The sequence below is a fragment of the Monodon monoceros genome, unplaced genomic scaffold (genome assembly GCF_005190385.1).
Source record: "Monodon monoceros isolate NGI ecotype Baffin Bay Population unplaced genomic scaffold, NGI_Narwhal_1 Super_Scaffold_11, whole genome shotgun sequence".
Lineage (NCBI taxonomy): Eukaryota > Metazoa > Chordata > Mammalia > Artiodactyla > Monodontidae > Monodon > Monodon monoceros.
In genome coordinates this window covers 71701488-71724100 of record NW_021703767.1, presented here as the reverse complement: position 1 = coordinate 71724100, position 22613 = coordinate 71701488, and the positions used below count along the sequence as shown (strand labels likewise).

Genomic DNA, 22613 nt, shown 5'->3' with positions numbered 1-22613 from the left:
AGCCGCAGAGAAGCCACTCCCTACTCCCCACTATCTTTGTAGTAATGTTCCCCTTAGAGTCCCTGGTGTCTTCTCCAGCTAGCTGTCCTTATCTGCAGCACCTTAATCTATCTGCCCTATTCAAATAACTGTTTGAAACCGGAAAGGGAATGGTTACAATCCTTTTTTTCGCCTGGAGGCTCCTTAGCAGATACTTAACTTTACCCACCCTATTTCTTCTCAGCCACTTTCAAGTCAAGCATGTAGACAAAAATAAGAAGTAAATACATTAAAAAGTTCTTTTACATACTTCTTCCATAACATTGGGTATTTACTTAACTTACATCTATAGAATCAAAAGGGACCCCTCCAAAGTTTCATTCTAGCAAAGGAAAAAGTTTCTCTTCACCAGACACCCTGCCATGTGATTTCCTACCAGTGGCCTCCCTTGAATCCGTTCCTGTTCAGCTAGCCCCCAGTTTATGCCTAGGGATCACCTTTTGTTGAGCCAACCTGGGTTAGAAATAACAGGAAGAGGGCTTTTCACAGGACTTGGTTGGAATTCTCTTTACATCACCAAGTAGGGAAAAGGTGGCTCTGTGTGAAGCAGCCGCAGACCATGGGGTGGAGGTAGGGGATGTCAAGGGTGGAAGGCGTCGCGGCCATCTGCATTGTGAATGTGCTGGTACGAGTGCCTGGCACCACGCCAGGCGCTGGGGTAGAGTAGGAAGGACCAGGACTGACAGGTCCTCCTGGAAGGGACCGAGCCCGGAGCTGGGCAAAAGGGGAGCCATCGCGTTAACGCTTCTTGAAGGACTAACAGTGAGCACGAGTGACAAGTCACAGCGTGTCTCATTACAAGATACATCCGTATCTTCACCGCATACTCTAGTTCCGCATGGAGACTGACCCTTTGCCATGTTGTCTTCTGTCTGTGGGGATTTCGGTTCAGTCACTCCGTCCCCGGAGCCTCTATGGAGGCGGAACTACTGTGTCAGGGGTCGTGGTTTTCAGGGAGAAGTCGTGGTCGGAGTGACAAGAGGGCGGGCAGTAGGCGGGACTTCCGGCCCACGGTTCCGTCAGCTGCCTTTCCCGGGCGTCTCCCCGCAACCCCCTCAACTTCCCTTGTCCGTGACGCGGCGCCCAGGAGAAATTCGACGGGACAGGGACCGGGGGAGCGTGAGCTGCAGGTGAGGACTCGGTGTGTGCCTATCCTTGCGGCTCTATTTGAGAGGAGAAATTGTGGCGCTGGGACCGCGGGGAGACTGACTGAAAGAAGAGTGGGTCAGTGACAGCGAAGGGAGTGTGAGGCTGGGGCTGCAAGGGGCAGCCTGTGACCCAGGGGCACTGACAACGAGGGGACTGTGACTGAGACGCAGCTGCTCGGGAGGGGTCTGCGACCCGCAGCAGTGAATGCTGAGGGACTCTGACCTCGGAGAACACGAGGCAGAGGCTGCGAGGGGACTATGACCGAGGAAGTATGAAGCAGTGACAGCAGGGAACTGTGACCAAGGACCAACGAATCGGAGGAGACCGATCGATGGATAGTAACTGTGAGGGGACTCTGACCTAATGGAACATGAAGCGGCGGCTGCAGGGGGATTCCTACCAAGGAGCAGTAACTTTGAGGGGCTGAGTTGGAGAAGAGTGTGGGATCAGTGACTGGACAGGGTACTGTAGCATGGTGTTTGGGTACGGGGTGTGGTGACTGGGTGGAGAAGGTCTTAGTGGGAAACACTGGTTTGGGACTTATCAGACAGACCCGAGTTTAATTTTATGGACAACCTTCTTGTGGCTGGGAGGCTCACCTCACCACTGAGCCACAGTTTCTTCCTCCGTGAATGGGAAGTTTGGGCTAGATTAATGTTTCCTAAACTGTGGCTTCCATCCTATGATTGGGTTGTGAAGTCTATTTAGTGGATGGAACCTGAAATTAAAAAAAAAAAAAAGAATAGAAATTTTCAGTGTGTTCGCAGAGTAAGAGTATTATTTCATGAAACGTGTTTCAGTTATGTGTGTGTGAGATTATGATGTAAAATGGATTTCATGTGTCTTAAAATGTAGTAAAAAAAAGGTTGGAAAAACATTGGACCAGATTATTTCTGAGTTTTCTTTCTGGTCTAAAATGCAACGATTCTACGATTAGGGGACTGTTTGGAAGTACAAAGATGCAATTAGGAAGACTGAATCCGGGGCTGGGGCACAGGCTCTATCAGATTGACTTAACTGGAGAAGGCTTCCCAAATAGATTCGAAGTGACCAGTTGTGACTGGGGACTGAAACTCAGGTTCTCAGCTGGGAGAACCAACAGGTATATATTGAAATAGGGACAGTGGTATTTATAAAGGCAGTGAGGATCTAGGGGTTTGTGATAGGAAAAACTGCTAGGAATAGACATTGAGGAAGCGTGGAAGCTTTGAGGAGGGTAGGAACAAAGCTTAGAAAGGGAACCGAAGATAGAGACAGAAAAGATTCTGCCAAGAAATAAAGTGGGAGTAGGGAGATACAACCTTCAGGGTCCCTTTCAATCTTGATATTTAGTGATTCTGCAAGTACAGAGAATTGCTAGTAAAAAGAAACTGGTTGAGAATGGAATTTGGTGCAGGAATCAGTGGTGAACAGATGATTATCTTGGAGAAGACAGGATGATCTGAGAAGGTCAACAGTGGTGACTGGAATGCCACAGCGGAGAAGCTTTACTGTTTTTAGCTATCCAGTTCAATGATTTGTGCACTGGAGGCCAAGGTTGGCATTCTGGGAATGATACCATGCTGTGGATAATTCAAATGATGTTTTTAGCTCTGGTTTTATTTCCTACCAATTCCCTTTCATGAGGGCTGTTAGTGATGCAGATGAAATGAACTGAAGTGAGTTTCACTATTTCCTCCTCTTTTACAGCCCTTTGTAGAAGGTGCTACTTACTGTGTCACCCAGTGTTTTAAAAAATATATCTAATAGAAGAAGCTTGAGGCAATTTCAACTTACCAGACACTGTATTTATCTGATAACCTAATAGTCACCCCGCCCTCTACACACACATACATTTTGTGATAGGGGAAGAGAGTTCAGAAAGATTCTTGAATGGGAATGAGTTGGGAATAGTGAGGGATAGCCTTTGTTTAGCTAAAAAATGGCTTTTTCTAGAACATTAGATGTTTACTTGGCTTACATTCAACATAACTAAAAGGAACTACTCAAGAATTTGTTCCTAGAACAGAATATAATGCTTAAAGGTAACTCACCACAGAAGGGAAGACATTTAGACTTGGGGACTGCAGCACTGCCTCTGGGGTCATTTGTGTCTGCTGAATGAGATGATTCTTTCTGACTTACCCTGCTTTGCAAACTCCCTTTGAAAACCAGTATAATGGCCTGATTGATAAAGAATGAACTTTTATTCCTTCCTCAGCCTATGATTTCTTCTCCCATAACAGGTGAGGTTTTATTTTTCTTGGGGAATCTCCTCTTTGGATATGTGATCCCTTAAGGAGAATGATCTAGTCAGATAGAGCCTTGGATTCAGAAGTCCCTGGTTACTTTATCTGATGTTAACACTGACTTACTCTGTGTCTCTGGGAAGAATTATTGCTTTCTCTTGCTTTAGATTTTCTATGGCAGAGATAACTGTTCTTCTGGTTAAATGGCCCTTTAAGAATCTGAAATATATGCATACTCACCAAATTTAGTGTACAATCTCATGGAGTTTGTAAACCACCCGACCTCATTCATGATTTTCCTGTGGGAGCTGAATAACCTCTTCATGTTATAAACTCTCATGAGGATTAATTTATGAAATATTCATAGAAAAAGCAAGCATAATAATTTGCTATTATTTTTAATGATGGATAAGGACAGATTATCTAGTTATAATTGTAATTTTCTTATGCTTTTCTTTCCAAGTATTTGTGTAACTCTCATCTGAAACCAGATCTTCTGGCTTTTCTACTAATAGAGGTAATTCCTCCTACTGAATCAAACAGAAATAGGTCTGTCTTACACTAACGTTTGTGTTACCCTAAAATAGATTGGAAAGAATAAATTTTTCTAAAAGTCATGATTTGGGGGGAATTTTTTCTGTTAGAGAAACCCTGAAATCACAGTACTTCCCAATCATCACTGAACTGTGAGAGTTCCTTTTTACTCAACATTGTGGCTGCTTCTACATCTTTTACCTATGTTATCAGTACATAAGTCACATTAGAAAACAATAGGCAGAAATAGAGACAGATGTAGAGAACAAACGTATGGACTTCCACCAAGGGGGGGAAAGGGGGGGCTGGGATGAATTGGGAGATTGGGATTGACATATATATACACTAATATGTATAAAATAGATAATTAATGAGAACCTGCTGTATAGCACAGGGAGCTCTACTTCACTTCTCTGTACAGTAGAAACTAACACAGCATTGTAAAACAGCTATACCCCAATTAAAAGACAAAAAAAGAAAGAAAAAAGAAAACAATAGGAAGGAGAGTGTAAGAGCAGGGCTCAGCCCTCCTGCTTATATACCCAGAGGGTAACTTCTAGCACTTTCTCTTTCCTAAGCTTAAACCTTTCTGTTTCTAGTCCTAAAGTTCCCTTTTCACAATATTCCTGTCAAATGGGTACCTGGACACGTGTATGAAGTATGATTTGTTTTGTCAATTGTTTATGAATGATTTGTGGCAAAATTTAAATTCTAACTCCCTTCCTCTATAATTCAGTCAGTAAATTTAGGGAATATACATTTTTACATACATTATTTTGCAGTATATGCCAGGGCACCATTCCAGAAGAAAAAAAAAAGAGTGAGTCTCTAGTATATATTTGGCACTGTGTTTGGTTCGTTTACATACATTATCTCATTAATATAAATAATTGTATTGACTGTATTTTACTGTTTGCAAACCAGATTAGTAGATAGATATATAGCAGGGTTGTGTTTTGGTTTTTTGTTTGTTTGTTGTCTTTTTTCTCCCTTTGTTTTGGTAACTCTCTTGTTGAAAGTTATATTAGTTTGAAGTTTTCTATGTTTGGACTAGAATGATTGGCAGCGGAACCCATGGATCTGCTAGGCTGTTACATATCACATTCACAACTATTTGCAAACCAGTTTGAAGTGAGGGCTGCTAATGACTTATAGGGCTTCCTTGGTGGCGCAGTGGTTGGGAGTCCGCCTGCCGATGCAGGGGACACGGGTTTGTGCCCCGGTCCGGGAAGATCCCACATGCCGCAGAGCAGCTGGGCCCATGAGCCTGCGCGTCCGGAGCCTGTGCTCCGCAGCAGGAGAGGCCACAACAGTGAGAGGCCTGCGTACCGCAAAAAAAAAAAAAAAAAAAGACTTATAGTCTTTGCTTTATATTAGAGAACAAAATGAGTGTATGGCACTTAACAGAAAACGGCAGTTTTTTAATCTACGTAGAATTGCCTCAGATGTGATTACGTTTATTTGTTTATTTTTTGGCCCCTAGGTCTTAATCTTTTTTGTGCCGTGGACCTCTTTGTCAGTATGGTGAAACCTTGTTGACTCCTTTTTTGGGATAATGTTTTTATTGCAAAAAAATATATAGAATTATAAAGGAAACAAATTATGTTGAAATATAGTTATAAAAATATTTTTTAAATGTGTGATATAGCACATGTAGTTTTTATTAACATAGTAAATAAAGTTTACTGTCTATCAGTGGGTCTTATAGCTATGATAATTTTTAAATGATCGTGTGTTTAAACAGTATTTCAAGATATTTGTAATGAGTGTGATATTATATGAAAATATCTATGATTTCTATTGGTGACAAAGTCTGTTCTACTAAGTGTACTATTACTATTGTGGCTTATGTTCATAATTGAAGGAATGGTGAATTTGCCAGAGGCTAGTGAAAATAAAGATATAATTTTTTTGGTCCAAATCCAAGACTCCCTGAATCTGTCGTAGACCCTGCCTTAGAGATATAAGTTCCATAACCCACTCTAGGAAGAGCAAAATCTAAACACAGGGTTTACTCACTGATTCTTCTAGTAGAATAGTGGCAGAGCAAAATCATTCAACTGTAAGAGATATTACAAGTGTCCCTTGTGGTTTTTAGGATAATCTCTTTCCTGAAATATCCTACTGTGTGGTCAGGCCCAAGAAGAAACTTTATTTTGGTCCAGGACTAACCCAGGGTCTGGCACAGAGTAAGTGCCCACTCAGTGTTTGTTGAATAAGGGTTTCTCTGGAGAAATTAGAGGGAAGAGATCAAGTTCAGAGCTGAGATCTTAGATGTGGCAATTTACAGGTCCCAAATATTGAGGAATAACATTGAGCTCTGATTGAAAACTAATCATCTGTGCAGATCATGTTGTGAAATCAGAACTTCCCAAATCAGGCATTCTTTTGACTTATTCTATACAGTGTGGTGATATATACAGGTTAGTGACATAAACTGTAGAAATCCTGTATCAGAAAGTTATGGTACAGTTTCTTGAAATAATTCTATTCCTAGCACTGTCCTCCACTTTAGAACTGTTTGCATAATCTAGGCAGAATTCACTACCAAATTATTGATAAAACTGATCCTGTTTTCATCTAGAATAGAGTTGGCAAACTTTTTAGGTAAAGGGCCAGATAGTAAATATTCAGCTTTGCAGGTCATACAGCCTCTGTTGCAACTACTCAACTCTGCAGGTGTAGCACAAAAGTGTCCAAAGACCACTTTTCATTCATTCATCAGTGAACGAGCGTGGCTGTGTTCCAGTAAAACCTTAATTACAAAAACAGGCAGTGGGCCATTTTTGGCTTGTGAGCTGCTCTAGGAGTTCTGCTGGTTCTTGAATCCAGTCCCTCCTCCCCACTATGGGTTAGACATATCCTCCCTCAAGCTTCAAAGGTCTTTACACAAGGGGTGATGTGACTGCACTGTTATCTGTGGGAAGGCCTGATTGTACAGCAGATGACATGATTAATGCCAACAGTATTTGATTCACTTTAACCTAGGAGTTCACAGAGCTTGCCTCTTAGAGCACTACTTTATTAAGCTCCACAAAGGTAGAAGCCGATAAAGATCCCAAGTACAAAGTATGCTTGCTCACTCAGCTTTGGAACTGGACATTGGTATGCCAGTAGAAAATTACTGAGCATAGGGTTTTACTGAGGAAGATAATTGTAGGCCCAGAGACAGGGGAAGCAGGAATAGAATGCAAAGGAAAAATTCATGTTTCCTCTTTTTACAGATAGTTCCCTGTAGTAATCAGTCAAATTTGAATTAGTTTTAAGAGTATACGTTATTGCAACTTCTACTATTTAGGTTGTTGCATAGCTTAGGAAGCAGAGTCCACCTCCTCTTTCACTCTGGGGTGCTTACTAAATCTACCGACAATAAGGAAGTAGAATAGAGAGGATTGGGTGGGAGTTTCTAAAACTGCACTTGTTGGAGACCTTCATCTTTAAAACAGAAGCATATGCATACCAGCGTCCAGATTTTGTCTCCTTCAAGATATTCACATTGGAAAGACACTTGATTAGATTTATCCTCAGTATCTCCTCCCTGCCACCCCTCCCTGCTGACACACATTTCTACTTCTGTGTACTTCCTTAATAGCAAAGTTAATCCATCCAAGCAGGCATCTATTGGAACATTAAAGAACAAGGCAAGCAGTGTATGCTGGGAGGTTAGTCAGAAGAAATGGAGCCAGATTTTGTGAATCTGGGTAAAAATCACAGGAACAGATACCACATTCTGTATCTTGAAAGCAATTTGGAGACACTAAGGCACTTAATAGGCAGGGTTATGGTAGTGATGGTGGTGGTGTGGGTATTTATGTCCATATTTAGAATCTGTGCTTGAATGGAGAATTTGACTAAGATAAGGTGACTTATCTCGGGACTGAATATGTAGCAGTGTTGGAAAGATCAGGCCTTACAAATGCTGCATTCTGGCTGCCCGCTCCCTTTTTCTCTTTTGTTATAGCTTCTTTTGACAGAAACTTTTGCGGAGGATAAACTGCTAAGGAAATAGGAAGTTTTGGCCCACCCTAATGGGCTCATAAGTGAGGCTGTGTATTCTATCTCCAACTGCTTTCATTTTGACTCATCCCAGCTTAATTAATGTGGGTGCTGTGGCTGGAAGCCCGGCTCCACCTGCAAATCATTGGGCAATCTCCTGCTCCCCAGCCCCATTTTGATCTTGTACTGTATTGGCTCTGAGGAGGTGTCATCTTTTCCCAACCCTATTACCCACTGGACAAACAGATATTAAGGCAGCCTGTGTTGGTGTGTATGTGTATGTGTTCCCTCTGGAATGTAGATATTTAAAGTCTCCTTTTCCAGCGTCATCACTCACTTTTACTTGACTAGTATTGGTTGGTTGCAAATGGGCAGTTATCATAAATGGAGAGTTGGGAAGTATTGTTCCTCATTGTTGGAGGTATTCAGTGGTTACTGGGCAATTGTGAGTATTGTAAAGGTGGTGTGATTTTAGATCAAGCTAAGTCTCAGTATAATGAACTAAAAAGCCAACATATATTTGCAACCCTCAGTATGCCCTCATCCTCCCACATACCTTTTCTCAGTAGCAAATTTGATGTGTCCTAGCAGACATCTATTGGAACTTTAGGGAAGCTGGGGGTAATTTTTTTCATCAGTTTAGGCACTAATTATTAAATTTTTATATATACTTTCATAGTGTATAAGGTAGTAGATGTGAGGAACATGGGGGTGGTCTAAGAGAGCCAGTGAAAAATGAAAAACTTGAGACACCTATAAAGTCAAAGTTTAAAAATTAGTAATAGTTCTAGAGGAAAGGTGTGAGGGTTAATCTCTTTATAATTTCTGAATTCTTTTAGGGTCACTATTATGGAATGACTGTGATCTTGGTGTTTTCCATCTCCTAAGAAAGTGGAGAAGATATAGAAGTGTTTTGCATTATAAAACAAAAAGTATTAGATGTGTTTGTTCTAAATCCAGAGGATCTTAAAACTTCAGTTTAAGTCTGATGTGTAATGTTCAGTTTAAAGTATAGTATAAGGGGCTTCCCTGGTGGCACAGTGGTTAAGAATCCGCCTGCCAATGCAGGGGATACGGGTTCGAGCCCTGGTCCGGGAAGACCCAACATGTCACGGAGCAGCTAAGCCCGAGCACCACAACTACTGAGCCTGCATGCCACAGCAACTGAAGCCCACACGCCTAGAGCCTGTGCTCCGCAACAAAGAGAAGCCACTGCAAAGAGAAGCCTGCGCACCGCATCAAAGAGAAAGCCCACGCACAGCAACAAAGACCCAACACAGCCAATAAATAAATAAATAAAATAAAAAAGAGTATAGTATAAAATACAATATATGACACAAAAGTCATCTTTGGAAAATAGCAGATAAGAAAAAATACTTTTGACAGGATGAGAGCTTTGTTTTGCCATCTTTGATACACTTATAAATTGACAAGTACTTGACCTCTTTCCATCAAAACAAAATACTAACGTAAGTAGTGCTTTTCAAAATTTCAAAGGAGTTTTTCCACTTATTACATTTATTCAAATAGTTATTGAGCACCTACTTTGTGCTAGGGCTCATTGCCAAGTATTGAATGCATTAATTATGATTTTGTGGTTCTAAGTGATAAAAAACCAAGCTTAACTGAGCTTAAGCAAAAAGGGGAATGTATTGGTTGACACAATTAGGCAGTTCAGGATCTGGCTTCTCTCCATCATCAGCATTGCTTTCTCTGTGTGACTATTTTGAGAAAGACTCTCTTCCTGGTTATAGGATGACCACTAGATTGTTATAGGATGGTTCCTAGAGTCAGGTCTCCAGGCTTGAACTCACAAAGAAAGAAGTGATAATCTTTGTCCAAGAATTCCTATCTGGCGAGTCCTGAGATTCACTCTGATTGGACTATCTTAGGTCACCAATCACTGCCCTTCCCACCTCCCTCCTCCCCCAGTCTGTGGCCTGAGAGAGTGATGTGCTGATTGGTTCAGGTTAGGCACGTGGCATCTGACGGTATGGCTAAGGGTGAAGATCACACAGACCGAATGATACTGAGTCTCCGAATGAAAATGGGCTCTACTCAGAGCAGGAGAATTGAACGGTGGAAAGAAGCAACATCAGGGAGTTTGTTTTCTAATCTCTCATTTGCACTCACCATAACTTAGAGTTAAGGTACTAGGTGGAGCTAGATTTTTTTTTTTTTGTTTTTGTCCAGGCCGAGAGGCTTGTGGGATCTTAGTTCCCCGACCAGGGATTGAACCCATGCCCCCTGCAGTGGAAGCGCGAGTCCTAACCACTGGACTTCCAGGGAATTCCCTGGGAGGAGCTAGAATGAAATCCCTGTTTATATGATATGATTCCTGGTCTATTGCACCCTCTACTCTTCTACTCTGGCCCAAACCAAAATAAGCCCCTGGAATTCCTAAGTAGTCTGTCAGCGATATGCCCAGTGAGAAGGAGCCCAGTCTTTGTGAAAGATGAAATTAAATTCCTGCTCGGCACAGTGTAGTGCATGACCAGAGTGCAGTAAGTGGTTTTGTTTAAATTCATGTATGACCATTTTATATACTAGGCAGCATATAATAAGTAAATAAATACTAGGCAGTGTTGTTGTTAAGTACACAGATCCTAGAGCCAGAATGCCTTGGTTCAAATCCTGGTTTTGCCCTGTCCTAGGTGTGTGACCCCAGTCAAGTCATTTAACCCAGCTGTGCCTCAATTTCCTCATCTGCAAAATAGAGCAAATAATACTATCTACCGCATAAGATTGTTGTGAGAATTAAGTCATTTAATATATGCAAAAGGTTTATAACTTTCTGGCACAAAGGAAGTACTCTGTAAGTGTTAGCTATAATTTTTATCATCACTATTATCATAATCTTTGGGACTGTGATAGAGAAATGTGGATTATGTGATAGTACAATGAAATGGGTTTACATCTGATTGAATACCCTAATCATTAAGAATTCTAAATATATTTTTCTATCCTGTTTTCTAAAGATAAACTCTCCTGTGTTTTATATTGTACTAACCTAGAGTATTAAGAGTGGATCTCAATGAGGAGAGAGGGGTCCAGTGGTATGTCACATTGGTGTATGGTGACATATATCTATCCTGATCAAGACTTTCAGCACTAACATGGATGGAAACATAAAAAACATGCTTTTCAAGTTTATAGGTTACATAACATTGTGAATGCTAATGTGATAGATGGCAGTCATGATTTGAAACTATTTTAAGATTAGAACAAACAAAAAGATCAACCATGATGGACTTTACAGGATTATGACTAATAAAATGAATGAAGGTATTTCTACACAACCTCTCCTTGAATGTCCTGGTATGCCAAAATGAAATGCCCCCGAGGTAACTCAGCCCCTTTTCAGATAACTCTTCGTTCCTAAAAAGGTTTTTATTATGTTAAAGTTTGTGTCTCTTCATCTTCCAACTAGTGATTCATTTTCTATTATCTGGACTTTCACAGAATAAGTGTCTGCCCTATCCAACATAACAGGCATTCAGATATTTAGAGATAGTTATTAGGTACCTTCTTGTATAGTACAGTGTCGCATTTTGTTGTATACCACAGTAGTTAAGGGTGTGTAGTCTGCAGCCAGGCTGACTGAATTTGATTCCTAGCTTCGCCACTTACTAGCTGTGTGATCTTATTTTCTGTGCCTCGGTTTCAATAGTGATAAAAATAATACGTCTATGTCAAAGGGTTGTGAATGTTAAGAGAGTTTTTTGTGTTTTTTTAATTAATTTATTTATTTTTGGCTTCATTGGGTCTTCATTGCCATGCGCGGGCTTTCTCTCGTTACAGTGAGCGGGGGCTACTCTTCGTTGCGGTGCGCGGGCTTCTCATTGCAGCGGCTTCTCTTGTTGCGGAGCACAGGCTCTAGGCGCACGGGCTTCAGTAGTTGTGGCATGCGGGCTCAGTAGTTGTGGCTTCCGGGCTCTAGAGCGCAGGCTCAGTAGTTGTGGTGCACGGGCTTAGTTGCTCCGTGGCATGTGGGATCTTGCCGGACCAGGGCTCGAACCCGTGTCCCCTGCATTGGCAGGCAGATTCTTAACCACTGCACCACCAGGGAAGCCCCAAGAGTTTTAATATTTTTAAAGTTTTTAGACATACAGGTGTTATATAAATACTGACAGTAGTAGTAGTAGTAGTAGTAGTAGTAGTAATAGTGGTGTTTCTTCATCATAGCTTAACATCAGACTCTAGAAGAGTTCTTGCTACAATCGTAATTTTTTTTTTGAATTAGTGTCTGTTGGGCAAGGATGTTCAATTGTTAAATTACTTTATTTTTAAAAAAGATTTGTTTATTATTTATTTATTTTACTTTTGGCTGCGTCGGGTCTTAGTTGCGGCATGCGGGATCTTCATTGAGGCAGGCGGGATCTTTTGCTGCGGTGCGCTGGCTTCACTCTAGTTGTGGCGTGCGGGTTTTCTCTTCTCTGGTTGTGGCGCTCAGGCTCCAGAGCGAGTGGGCTCTGTACTTTGCAGCACACAGGCTCTCTAGTTGAGGCACGGGAGCTCGTTGTGACGCGCTGTATTGGAAGGTGGATTCTTCACCACTGGACCAGCAGGGAAGTTCCACAGCAGTGATTCTTAAATGGGGTAAGGATAAGACGGGGAGATGGAGCATACTTCATGTTTTATCATACTTTTACATTAAAAGTACATTTTTTATAGTAGTAATCATGGGTGAAAACTTGACAAAATCTTCTTGGCTATAGGGGATACACGGAAGATAGACTTTAAGGCAGATGATGGCAACTACTACTACTATGAAATAATAATAGTAGCTAATGTTTACAAGCACATACTGTGTGCCAGACGCTGAGCTAAGTAAGGCTTTACATGGATTATTCCATTTAAACCACATTTGTTAGATGATGAAACTAAGACTTGGAGAGATAAAGGAATTTGTCCAAATTTTCATGGCTAGTTAGTGGTAGAAATGGGATTCATATTTAGGTAATATGATTTAGGGGCTGACCTCTATTTAATCACTACAGTATGCTAACGGAGTGAGGTTAAAGATTTTTACTTTTCTCAAAATGGAGCATGGATAAAAAATATTGAGAAACACTGCCTTAGACATTTGGTTAGAGGTATTTATATAAGACAGAAGGAGAGATTTTGTTGAAGAATGTATGTACTCAACTGAAATTCAGGTAAAATATGTTAGTATTACTATTATTTACCAATGGGCTTTGCAATGTGTCAGTACTAGTACTAATGGTTGACTTGATTCTTTGTTCATGAATTTTACATTAGCTTTAAATAGGTAGTCAGATACCTCCTTTCTCCTCCCTTGAGTTCTCATTGTGATATTTTATATTTTTTGTACGATTTTTTTAATCTAGTGGAATAGATCCATGTCACAATATCTAGTGACTCCAGATATCAATTTGACTTTAAAATATCTTTAAAACCACAAGGGCAGTATTTAGCGCCTTTGCTTCTTTCTAGTATGATGATATCTACCATGTATTTGGCTGGTTAAGTTGAATTATGCAAGATGGTTCAGTACTTCAAGAATTAAACAGTTAAAAAGCAAAGTAGAATTTATGTTATGTATATTTTACCACAGTGTAAACAAAACAAAAAAGCAAAGCAAAGTCAGAGTAGGAAGGGAGAGATGGATTATAAAGTGGTATGAGGAAACTTGAGAGTGAGGGATATGTTTTTTAATTTTGATGATTTCACAGGTATATAATGTTAACACTCATTAAATTATACACTTTTAAATATATGGTTTATTGTATGTTAATTATAGTTCATTCAGTAGAGCTGTAAAAATACTATAGCACACATAATCCCCCCACACACACCGACACACATACAGAGCAAAGACTTCTGAGAAGTTCCTATAAACATGTCTTTGGATGTGTTAAGTATTTTTCTATTAAACTGTAAGGAATTTTAACTTGAAGTCATGGAAAGTAACTGGTGAGAATATGACATGACATTTATTCCCTTTTTATTTTGGCATCCTTAAAGCTCTATTTTGTATCATGAATGAAAAGTACAGGTGACTTAAGCACCACCTATTTGTAATGTCAGAAGAGAGATGAGCAGAGAATTAAAGAATTCTTTTTTGCTTACGTTGAAAGCTTATCAGGAAATCCTAGCAAAACTTTTCCAGTAGGAAAGACCTGTACAGCTGACAAATCAGGCAGCTTTGGAATCAGGCCAATAGCCATGTCAGTTTTATTTGATTGGTGCTGGGACCTTGTTTACCTTTAAGTGACTGTGACCTTTTATTCCACTGTTCAGGTAGGCTGGTCTGACTTAAGTTTACAAAAACTTCAGGAACCCATGCCGTGGAAAAAATGTTCTTGATTGAGGGAAGCAGCAGGAATGATGAGACAGCTTCTTTAAAAAATCTGTGAATTTCTGGGAGACAGTATTCTGGCTTTCTCATTTACTAGCTGTGTGATCTCTGGATAGGTTGCTTAACCTCCCTGATCCTTAGTTTTCTCACTTGTAAATTGGGACTAAAAATACCTGCTTCTCAGGTTATATGGGTTAAATGAGAATAATGTATATAAAGTACCTAGCACAGTGCCTGGCACTGGTAATATTGAAAAAAAAAGTCATTATTATGAATTTGCTGTTATTATCTTACTTTCTTCCAACACATTTAGATTCCTAAAACATACTTCTTGGAATATATATATCATCTACACTGATTCAAAGATTTAGGAAGGAGAGGAAATCTGTTTCTAGAGACCCCAAAAGACAACCTTAGATGAGGGCCTATCTGTGTAGAAAATGTTTATTGAACTATTTTTTTTTCTTTTGCGATACGTGGGCCTCTCACTGTTGTGGCCTCTCCCGTTGCGGAGCACAGGCTCCAGACGCGCAGGCTCAGTGGCCATGGCTCACGGGCCCAGCCGCTCCGCGGCATGTGGGATCTTCCCGGACCGGGGCACAAACCCATGTCCCTTGCATCGGCAGGCGTACTCTCAACCACTGCGCCACCAGGGAAGCCCTTGAACATTTTTAAAAGTAAACTTTTTACTTAAAAAAAAAAAAAGTAAAGCCTTTAGAAAAGTTGCAAGAATATTAAAATGAACTCCTTTGTGCCTGACTCAGCTTCATACATTGATAACATTTTGCCATATTGTTTTACCTTTTTATATGTAATATAATATACACATTTTTCTTTTTTCTTTCTTTTTTTTTTTTTTTTTTTTTTTTTTTTTTTTGAGGTTTAGTTGCAGAGATCATAACCCTTTATCCCTAGATACTTCAGCATAAAAAAACAATGACAGGCATCCGGTGGCAGGGTCTGGGGAAGGGGTGGCAGGTGCCATGTCGGGCTGCGAAGGTGGCAAGAAGCCCCTGAAGCAGCCCAAGAAGCAAGCCAAGGAGATGGACGAGGAAGATAAGGCATTCAAGCAGAAACAGAAGGAGCAAAAGAAATTTGAGGAGCTAAAAGCGAAGGCCTCGGGGAAGGGCCCCCTGGCCACAGGTGGAATTAAGAAATCTGGCAAAAAGTTCCTTGTGCCTGAGGCAATGATGATCCTTAGTTCCATTCCTGTTTAAACATCTGGATTAAACATCTGGATTCCCTGCCATAACATCTGTTGCCACCTATAGCTAGAATGAAGTGTTGTCTTGGAACCTATTGTACATTTAAGAATAAACTTTTGTAAAAAAAAAAAAACAAAAAACCCCCCAAAAAACCAATGACAGTCTTTTACATAACAGTATAATGATCAACTTAAGGAAGTTTATTTTAACATTGATATATATTATTATCTGATACAGAATCCATATTTTAATTTTACTGATTGTCCTAATAACTATCCTTTATAACAATTTCTCCCCCAATCTAGAATTATGCATTACATGTAGTTGTCATTTCTTTGGTCTCTTTTAACCTGGAACAGTCCCTCAGCCTTTCATTGTTTTTCATGATAGACATTTTTTTGAAGAATACAGCCTTGTTGTTTTGTAGAATGTCCTTTAGTTGAGGTTTGTCTGATTGTTCCTCATAAAGCCATACAGGTTATGCATTTTTGGCAGATGATGTATCCTCAGTGCCTCACATCAGGAGGCATTATTGGTGATGTTAATTAGCTTTAATTACTTAGCTGAGAGATTTTTTTCACTTTTTTTTTTTTACATTATTAATAGTGTACATTTTAAAATTTTATTTATTTTTTTTATACAGCAGGTTCTTATTAGTTATCCATTTTACACATATTGGTGTATATATGTCAATCCCAATCTCCCAATTCAGATTTTTTTCACTTTAAAGGTAACTCTTTTTACTTTGTAATTAATAAGTTATTGATGGGGAGATATTTACTTTGAAACTGTTCCTAAACAAACTTTCCCCCAATGGTTTTGCAATCCTAAGGAGCATTTTTTATCATAAACATGTGGTTTCCTCACCTTGATTGAAGGCTTCTTGAGAAAATAACTTTTACTTTTAAAATTATGTTATAATACCTTGTGTACAATAAATACTCAATATTATTGACTGCCTGACCTTGAGCTACCTGACACCAGATTGCTGATTATATTTCTCATAATGGATTTTGTCTACCTACTCTGAGAATTTAACAGATATTTGCAGCAAAGTCCTGTTGTATGCAAATTAGAAACAGTCATTAACTGAACTGATTAGGCATTCTTAGCAGGCCTCTCAGACCAGTGAGATGGGAGTAGTAAATCTGACCTCTGGATATTTCAAAAGAATAATTAATAACAATAATGAAGAAAATCTCTGATCATCATCACTGGAAAAGCTTGTTAAATATACAGTACCCTCCTTTCATTTTAATTTGTGATGAAAAGACATTTTAATTTTAATTGAATATATGATGAAAGGAAGTTTCTGGGTGGTGGTCATCTTTCACTTTAGATTCTGACATTTTTTCATACCAGCCTAATACTTAGCCATGACTCATGGGGTGTTTCTTTCAGTCTCTAAGAATTAGGTTAGGTTTCTTGTAGATCTTATCACATTGCCACTTGGAATTTAACCAGAGGAAAGAAAGAAAGGCACAATTGCGATTGTTTAGATAAACATGTATTCTGGAGGGCTTATTAGAGGCAGTGAGGCCGAGTAGAAAGTCCTCATTCTGTCTAGTATTTTGTTTTGTTTTCTGCTTCTGCTCTAAGGATCTTTTTTCCACCTTTCACTGTACCACGTCTTGGGCAGAGATGGCAGTTGATCATTGAAGTTCCTCTATCTCCAATTTCTGGCTGATATCTAAAATTTCATCATTATCAAGAAATTAATTTATTCGTGCAAATTATGTTACCTAAGAAAAATGCAGATATCCTTGTAGGGGATTGGAGGTGTAGCACAAGCCAACATCTAAACATGAAACATCAAATATTTCAGAACTTTTCTGTAATTGTTAGTTGCTAGACACTTTCTGCTAAATGAGACAATAGTAAGTTTTTCCTTGGGGGAAGGAGAAGCCTGGGTGGGGTTTTAGTAGTTGGGGACTCTGAGCAAGCTTAAGGTGCTAAGACTCTGAAAGAGGGAGGGGAAATGAATTGAAAAAGGAAGAGGAAAGACATTTAAAAGATACAAGTACACTTACTCTACAATTTTCATAGCTCTCATCCTGGAGGAGTGGTCTCTGAAATATACAGAGCATTTAGAGTTAAGAAATCCATGCTTTGTTAAACCAGGAATCGCTGGTGGCCATCCTTTAAAAAAAAAAAGGCTCTTTTCTCCGTCTGTACCAAAGACATACCTTTCACATTTCCTTGCACCTGTCATACTTCTAGGTGTCCTAGAGATATGATGTAAGAGTAGTGGAAAGTCTGTATAACTAACTTTCTCAGCCAAGTTCTTCCAGGTTTTTGCATGCAGTCAGGATATGAAATTAGCAGTTGGTATACAGGCTGTATTGGTTGGGAAATAATTTACAAGGTCCAGGTGATTAATTGTGCCATTGTTCCACAGAGAGGCATTTCAGTGTTTCTACTAGAGCCTGCGTTTTGTGAAGCTTTGCTGTTTTTGCTGGATGCAATTGGTTCATCTTTGTGAAATGTGTGCTATGGAATTGATACTAAGTGCCTCCATATTAACATCTCTGAAATACTGGTGACAGGCTTTTCCCACCCCAATGAGACAAAAATTCTTTTTCACTTTCTATCACCAGTTAGAAGATGGATGCACAGAATTCAGCCAAAGTCAACATGAGGAAGAGGAGGAAAGAGATACCTGGACCCAATGGGGCAGCAGAGGATGATGGAATTCCTTCAAAAATGCCACGCTGTGCAATTGTAAGTAAGGAAGAGATTTCTTTGTTGAACACTTAACCTGGCAGGAGGAGGGTAGAAACTGATATAACACTGACAATATCAACATTACAAGTCTTCTTAAATAATGGAAAGAATGAATAGTAAGTGTGAATAGTAACTTTCCACCAGTTGTTGGAACTCTTATGCAGATTATAATTCACAGCTCAGTTGTAAGAGCTTTACACTGGAATTGAAAAAAGAATGTTAGGAAAATTTGGAGGTTGTACATATATTAGGCAAAATATCAAATTCAAACTAATGAAACAGAGAAATTGTAGCTCCAGGCAGTGATCTATTCTTAGCATCATCTCATGGTGTTTAGTTTTCTGTGTCTTACTGTCTTTTCTCTCATATCACTCCTCCACTCTATTACTGGTTATATCTTAGATGAGAACCTTTTTCTATTACTGCCTACCTTATGTTCCTTTATCTCTGGGATGATATCTTTGTATTTCCTAACCACTTCCAAGCCTTTGATGAAAGACCCCATTCCAAATGGCTCATCCTGTCTCAGGTTGGTACCCTTCCTGAAGCTTCCCCTAAAAAAAAAATGTCAAAGAATATTTATACACAGTTGGAGTTATTATTGATATACAGTGTTGTTATGAAATCCATGTTTTAAAATCCCAGTGACAGAATTATATGTTTCTGTATGTTTTGTACCTATATTGACCATTAGCCATTGATCCAACTGCAGTTCCCACTGGTTACTTTTGGAGCTTCATAACCCAAAAGGAAAAACATTTCTACTCGGACACAATTACTAGTTGTTATAAAACAATATTCTATCTTGAGCAATAAAAGCAACTGGACTCCACAAATAGTAGGTATATGCTTCAGGCCTGATATTGATGATTATGTTGGGGGCAAGTGTATTAGTTTTCTATTGCTGTTGTAACAAATTACCACAAATTTAATGGCCTAAAACAATACAGATATATTATCTTACAGTTCTAGGGGTCACAAGACTGAAATGGGTCTTAAAAGGCTAAAATCAAGTGTTGTTAGGGCTGGAGGTTCTAGGGGAAAAACTGTTTCCTTGCCTTTTCCAGCTTCTAGAAGTTGCCCGTATTGCTTTGCTCAGGGGCCAGCCATCACTCACAACATTCTGACCACTGCTTCTGTCATCACATCTCCTTCTGATTCTGAATCTCCTGCCTCCTTCATTCACTTGTAAAGACCCTTGTAATTACATTGGACATACTTGGCTAATCCAGGATAATCTGTCTATCTCAAAATCCTTTAATCACATTTGCAAAGCCCCTTTTGCCATGTAACATAGTCACAGGTTCTAGAAAATAAGATGTAGACATCCTTAGGGGGCCATTATTCTTTACAGCAAGTAAACTCAGAAAATGACTCAGCAGTCAACAAAACAGGGCTTTTTTTTTTTTTTTTGGCTGCTTTGGGTCTTTATTGCTGCGCGTGGGCTTTCTCTGGTTGCAGTGAGTGGGGGCTATTCTTAGAAGCGGTGCGCGGGCTTCTCATTGTGGTGGCTTTTCTTGTTTCGGAGCACGGGCTCTAGGCGCACAGGCTTCAGTAGCTGTGGCTCACGGGCTCTAGAGCGCAGGCTGTAGTTGTGGCGTATGGGCTTAGTTGCTCCGCGGCATGTGGGATCTTCCTGGACCAGGGATTGAACCCATGTCCCCTGCATTGGCAGGCGGATTCTTAACCAGTGTGCCACCAGGGAAGTCCCTAACAGGGCATTTTTAATTTCTGAATGTTTCTTAGAGAATTCAGGTTAAGGGGATGGTGGTGGGCACCAATTCAGCACTCTCATTTGGAGTAGGGACAAGTTATAACCAAGTAGGTAATACTCTGAGCCAATCACCAAAGCCACGAATAGACCAAAGAAGGCCAATCTTAGTGGAATGGGCTCTGAGAAGACTTAAATTTCTTGGTTCTTAGAATCTGAGGAATTTCAATGATTTAAGTTACTCTGCTTCGTATATTCATGTCACAGATCAGTTAAGTGGCTTGCTACCTATTTCACATTCCTCTTTGGTACACACTGGCTATTTAACATGGGCTAATGGTCAAAGATTCACTCACCCAACAGGCTGGACTGACTCTAATGAAGAGTGTCTGCTAAATAAACTTGTGTGTCATCTCCACTGTACACATGTGCTTTCTATCTCTGAATCCCTTTCAACTCTGTAGCAAAAATGAACAAGGTTTTTTCTTTTTTTAATGATAGCTTTACTGAGATCATAAATCCACCCATTTAAACTGTACAATTCAATGGTTTTTAATATATTCACAGAGTTGTGCTACCATCACCACAACCAGTTTTAGAATATTTTTATCGTCCCCAAAAGAAGCCCCATAGCCATTAGCAGTCACTCCCCATTTCCTCCCAGCCTCCCCAAGTATTTGGTAGCTGGGTTGGTAGGTCAGGATAAAATGCATGAAGGGAGAGAAAAGAGTTAAGGAGGAAAAATTAAGGGATAACTTTATGGCTAGTTTGTCTATAAGTATAAAGAATTTACTGAAACAGATGTTTCTAAAGGTAAAATCAAAAGGATCACAGAAATATTTATAAAGAATAGACATTTAGACTATCTTAATATTTGTCATATGTATGAATAAGTCACAGAGTACTTAAACTCTGAGGTTAATTGGCCGAAGTTCTGCTTATGGAGATAGATCTTACAATCTCATTTCAAACTACATATATTGAGAACCTCTGTGTGTCATTTGCTATGCCTTGAGATGCAAAGATGGAAAGGTGGCCTTGCCCTTACGAAGCTCATAGACAAATAGGGGAAAGAGACACATAATTAAGATACAGTATGAAGAGGGCCAAGTAGAAGTAAGTTAGAGGTACAGTGACCCTCTAGAGGAGCAACAGATTAACTTTGACCGAGGGGTGGGGACAGTGGTTTTGGAAAAGCTTCATTGAGGAGATTATTTCAGAGTTGAACTTTGAAGCCTAAATAGGAATTCAAGAAATGGACAAGAGATAGAGTACAACTTCAGAAGTGTGAAATAATAGTATGTTTAGCAAACTACAAGTAACATTACTGGAGCTTAAAGTTCAGAATAAGAATCTGCAATAGATAAGGTAAAGCAAGGGCCTGCTCATGAAGGATCTTGTATGCTGTGCTAAGGAATTTGAACTTTATCCTATAGGTAATATGATCAGATATACAATTTAGAAGATCATCCTGATTGCTTTGGAAAGGAACAGTTGAAATAGGGATAGACAGAAGCCACAGGACTAGTTGTGAGATTATTGTAATGATCTAGGTTAGAAATGATGAAGGATTAAACTAAGGCAGTAGATACAGAGAGGACAAGACAAATTTTAAGTTTTTAAGAAGTGAAATAGACAATTCTTGGAAATTATCAGGATGCAGAGGATGAGAGGTGTTAAGGATGACTGCTAGGTTTCAGCCTTAGGTAGTTTGTGTAGATGGAGTGCTTCTCATTCAGATGAAAAATAGAGGAAGAAGAGCTGTTTTAGGAGGAAGGTGATGAGTTTAGTACAGGTTCAACTTAGAAGGTCTATGAGGTATCCAAATAGTAGTTAAATAGGTGAGCTCACTGTTTACATCCATTGAAATGGCAACAGGAATCAGGGAGAATGATTGTCTTTCTTTTTCTTTCTGCTCTGTTCCTTATCCCTTCTTTCTCACACCACCTCGTATTCCTCTTGAATCTAGAGCCTTTTTCCTGGCATTATTGAAATAATTTGGAACTCAGGAGGGCATGTTACCATTTGTGCAGAATGTTTGGGTAAATGGGAAATGTTTCTCTGTGCCATTATGAAACTTTTTGCTGAAAAATGCTTACGAATCCTTGGAAATAGAATACATACAGGGAAGCCAATATCAAGTTCTAGTATTATATTATTTTAATTACCTCCTCTTTCCTATTAGTAAGGACACCAGAATCTCTTCTTCTCTTTCACTAGAATTTTGAGGAGTAGTGAGTTAATATATGTGAACATAATCAGGAGAAAGTTTTTTTTCTTTGGTTTTTTTTTTTGGCGGTACGCAGGCCTCTCACTGTTGTGGCCTCTCCCATTGCGGAGCACAGGCTCCGGACGCGCAGGCTCATTGGCCATGGCTCACGGGCCCAGCTGCTCCGCCGCATGTGGGATCTTCCCGGACCAGGGCACGAACCCGTGTCCCCTGTATCGGCAGGCAGACTCTCAACCACTGCGCCACCAGGGAAGCCCAGGAGAAAGTTTTTATGGAAGCAATATTGCATTCAGAAGTTCATTCATAATTTGGGAGATGATGATCATTATAAGTTTTAAGTTTTAGTTATAATAGTATTAGTTATAATTTGCATAGACTTAGAAACTTTATATAGCATTTAGAAGCTAACCTTTTAGATTAATACAATTTAGTTAATTTTGTTGGTATAGTGAAACCTGTGTTCCATAGAATGGAA

The 22613-nt window shown here is 39.6% G+C and overlaps 1 protein-coding gene and 1 pseudogene across 2 annotated transcripts in view; both read left to right on the top strand.

The window, feature by feature from the left end:
• The first annotated feature begins 1052 nt into the window (after positions 1 to 1052).
• PCYT1A (phosphate cytidylyltransferase 1, choline, alpha) overlaps positions 1053 to 22613 on the top strand; it is a 44938-nt gene continuing 23377 nt past the window's right edge. The window contains exons 1-2 of one of the 2 annotated variants that reach the window (XM_029215079.1): positions 1053 to 1169; positions 18071 to 18194. In XM_029215079.1, coding sequence (XP_029070912.1) covers positions 18078 to 18194 — 117 coding nt within the window. In that variant the 5' untranslated portion in view covers positions 1053 to 1169; positions 18071 to 18077. Of the gene's footprint in view, positions 1651 to 18070; positions 18195 to 22613 lie in introns of both variants that reach the window. The other variant, XM_029215080.1, reaches the window with a different exon arrangement.
• LOC114891043 lies at positions 15169 to 15613 on the top strand (annotated as a pseudogene).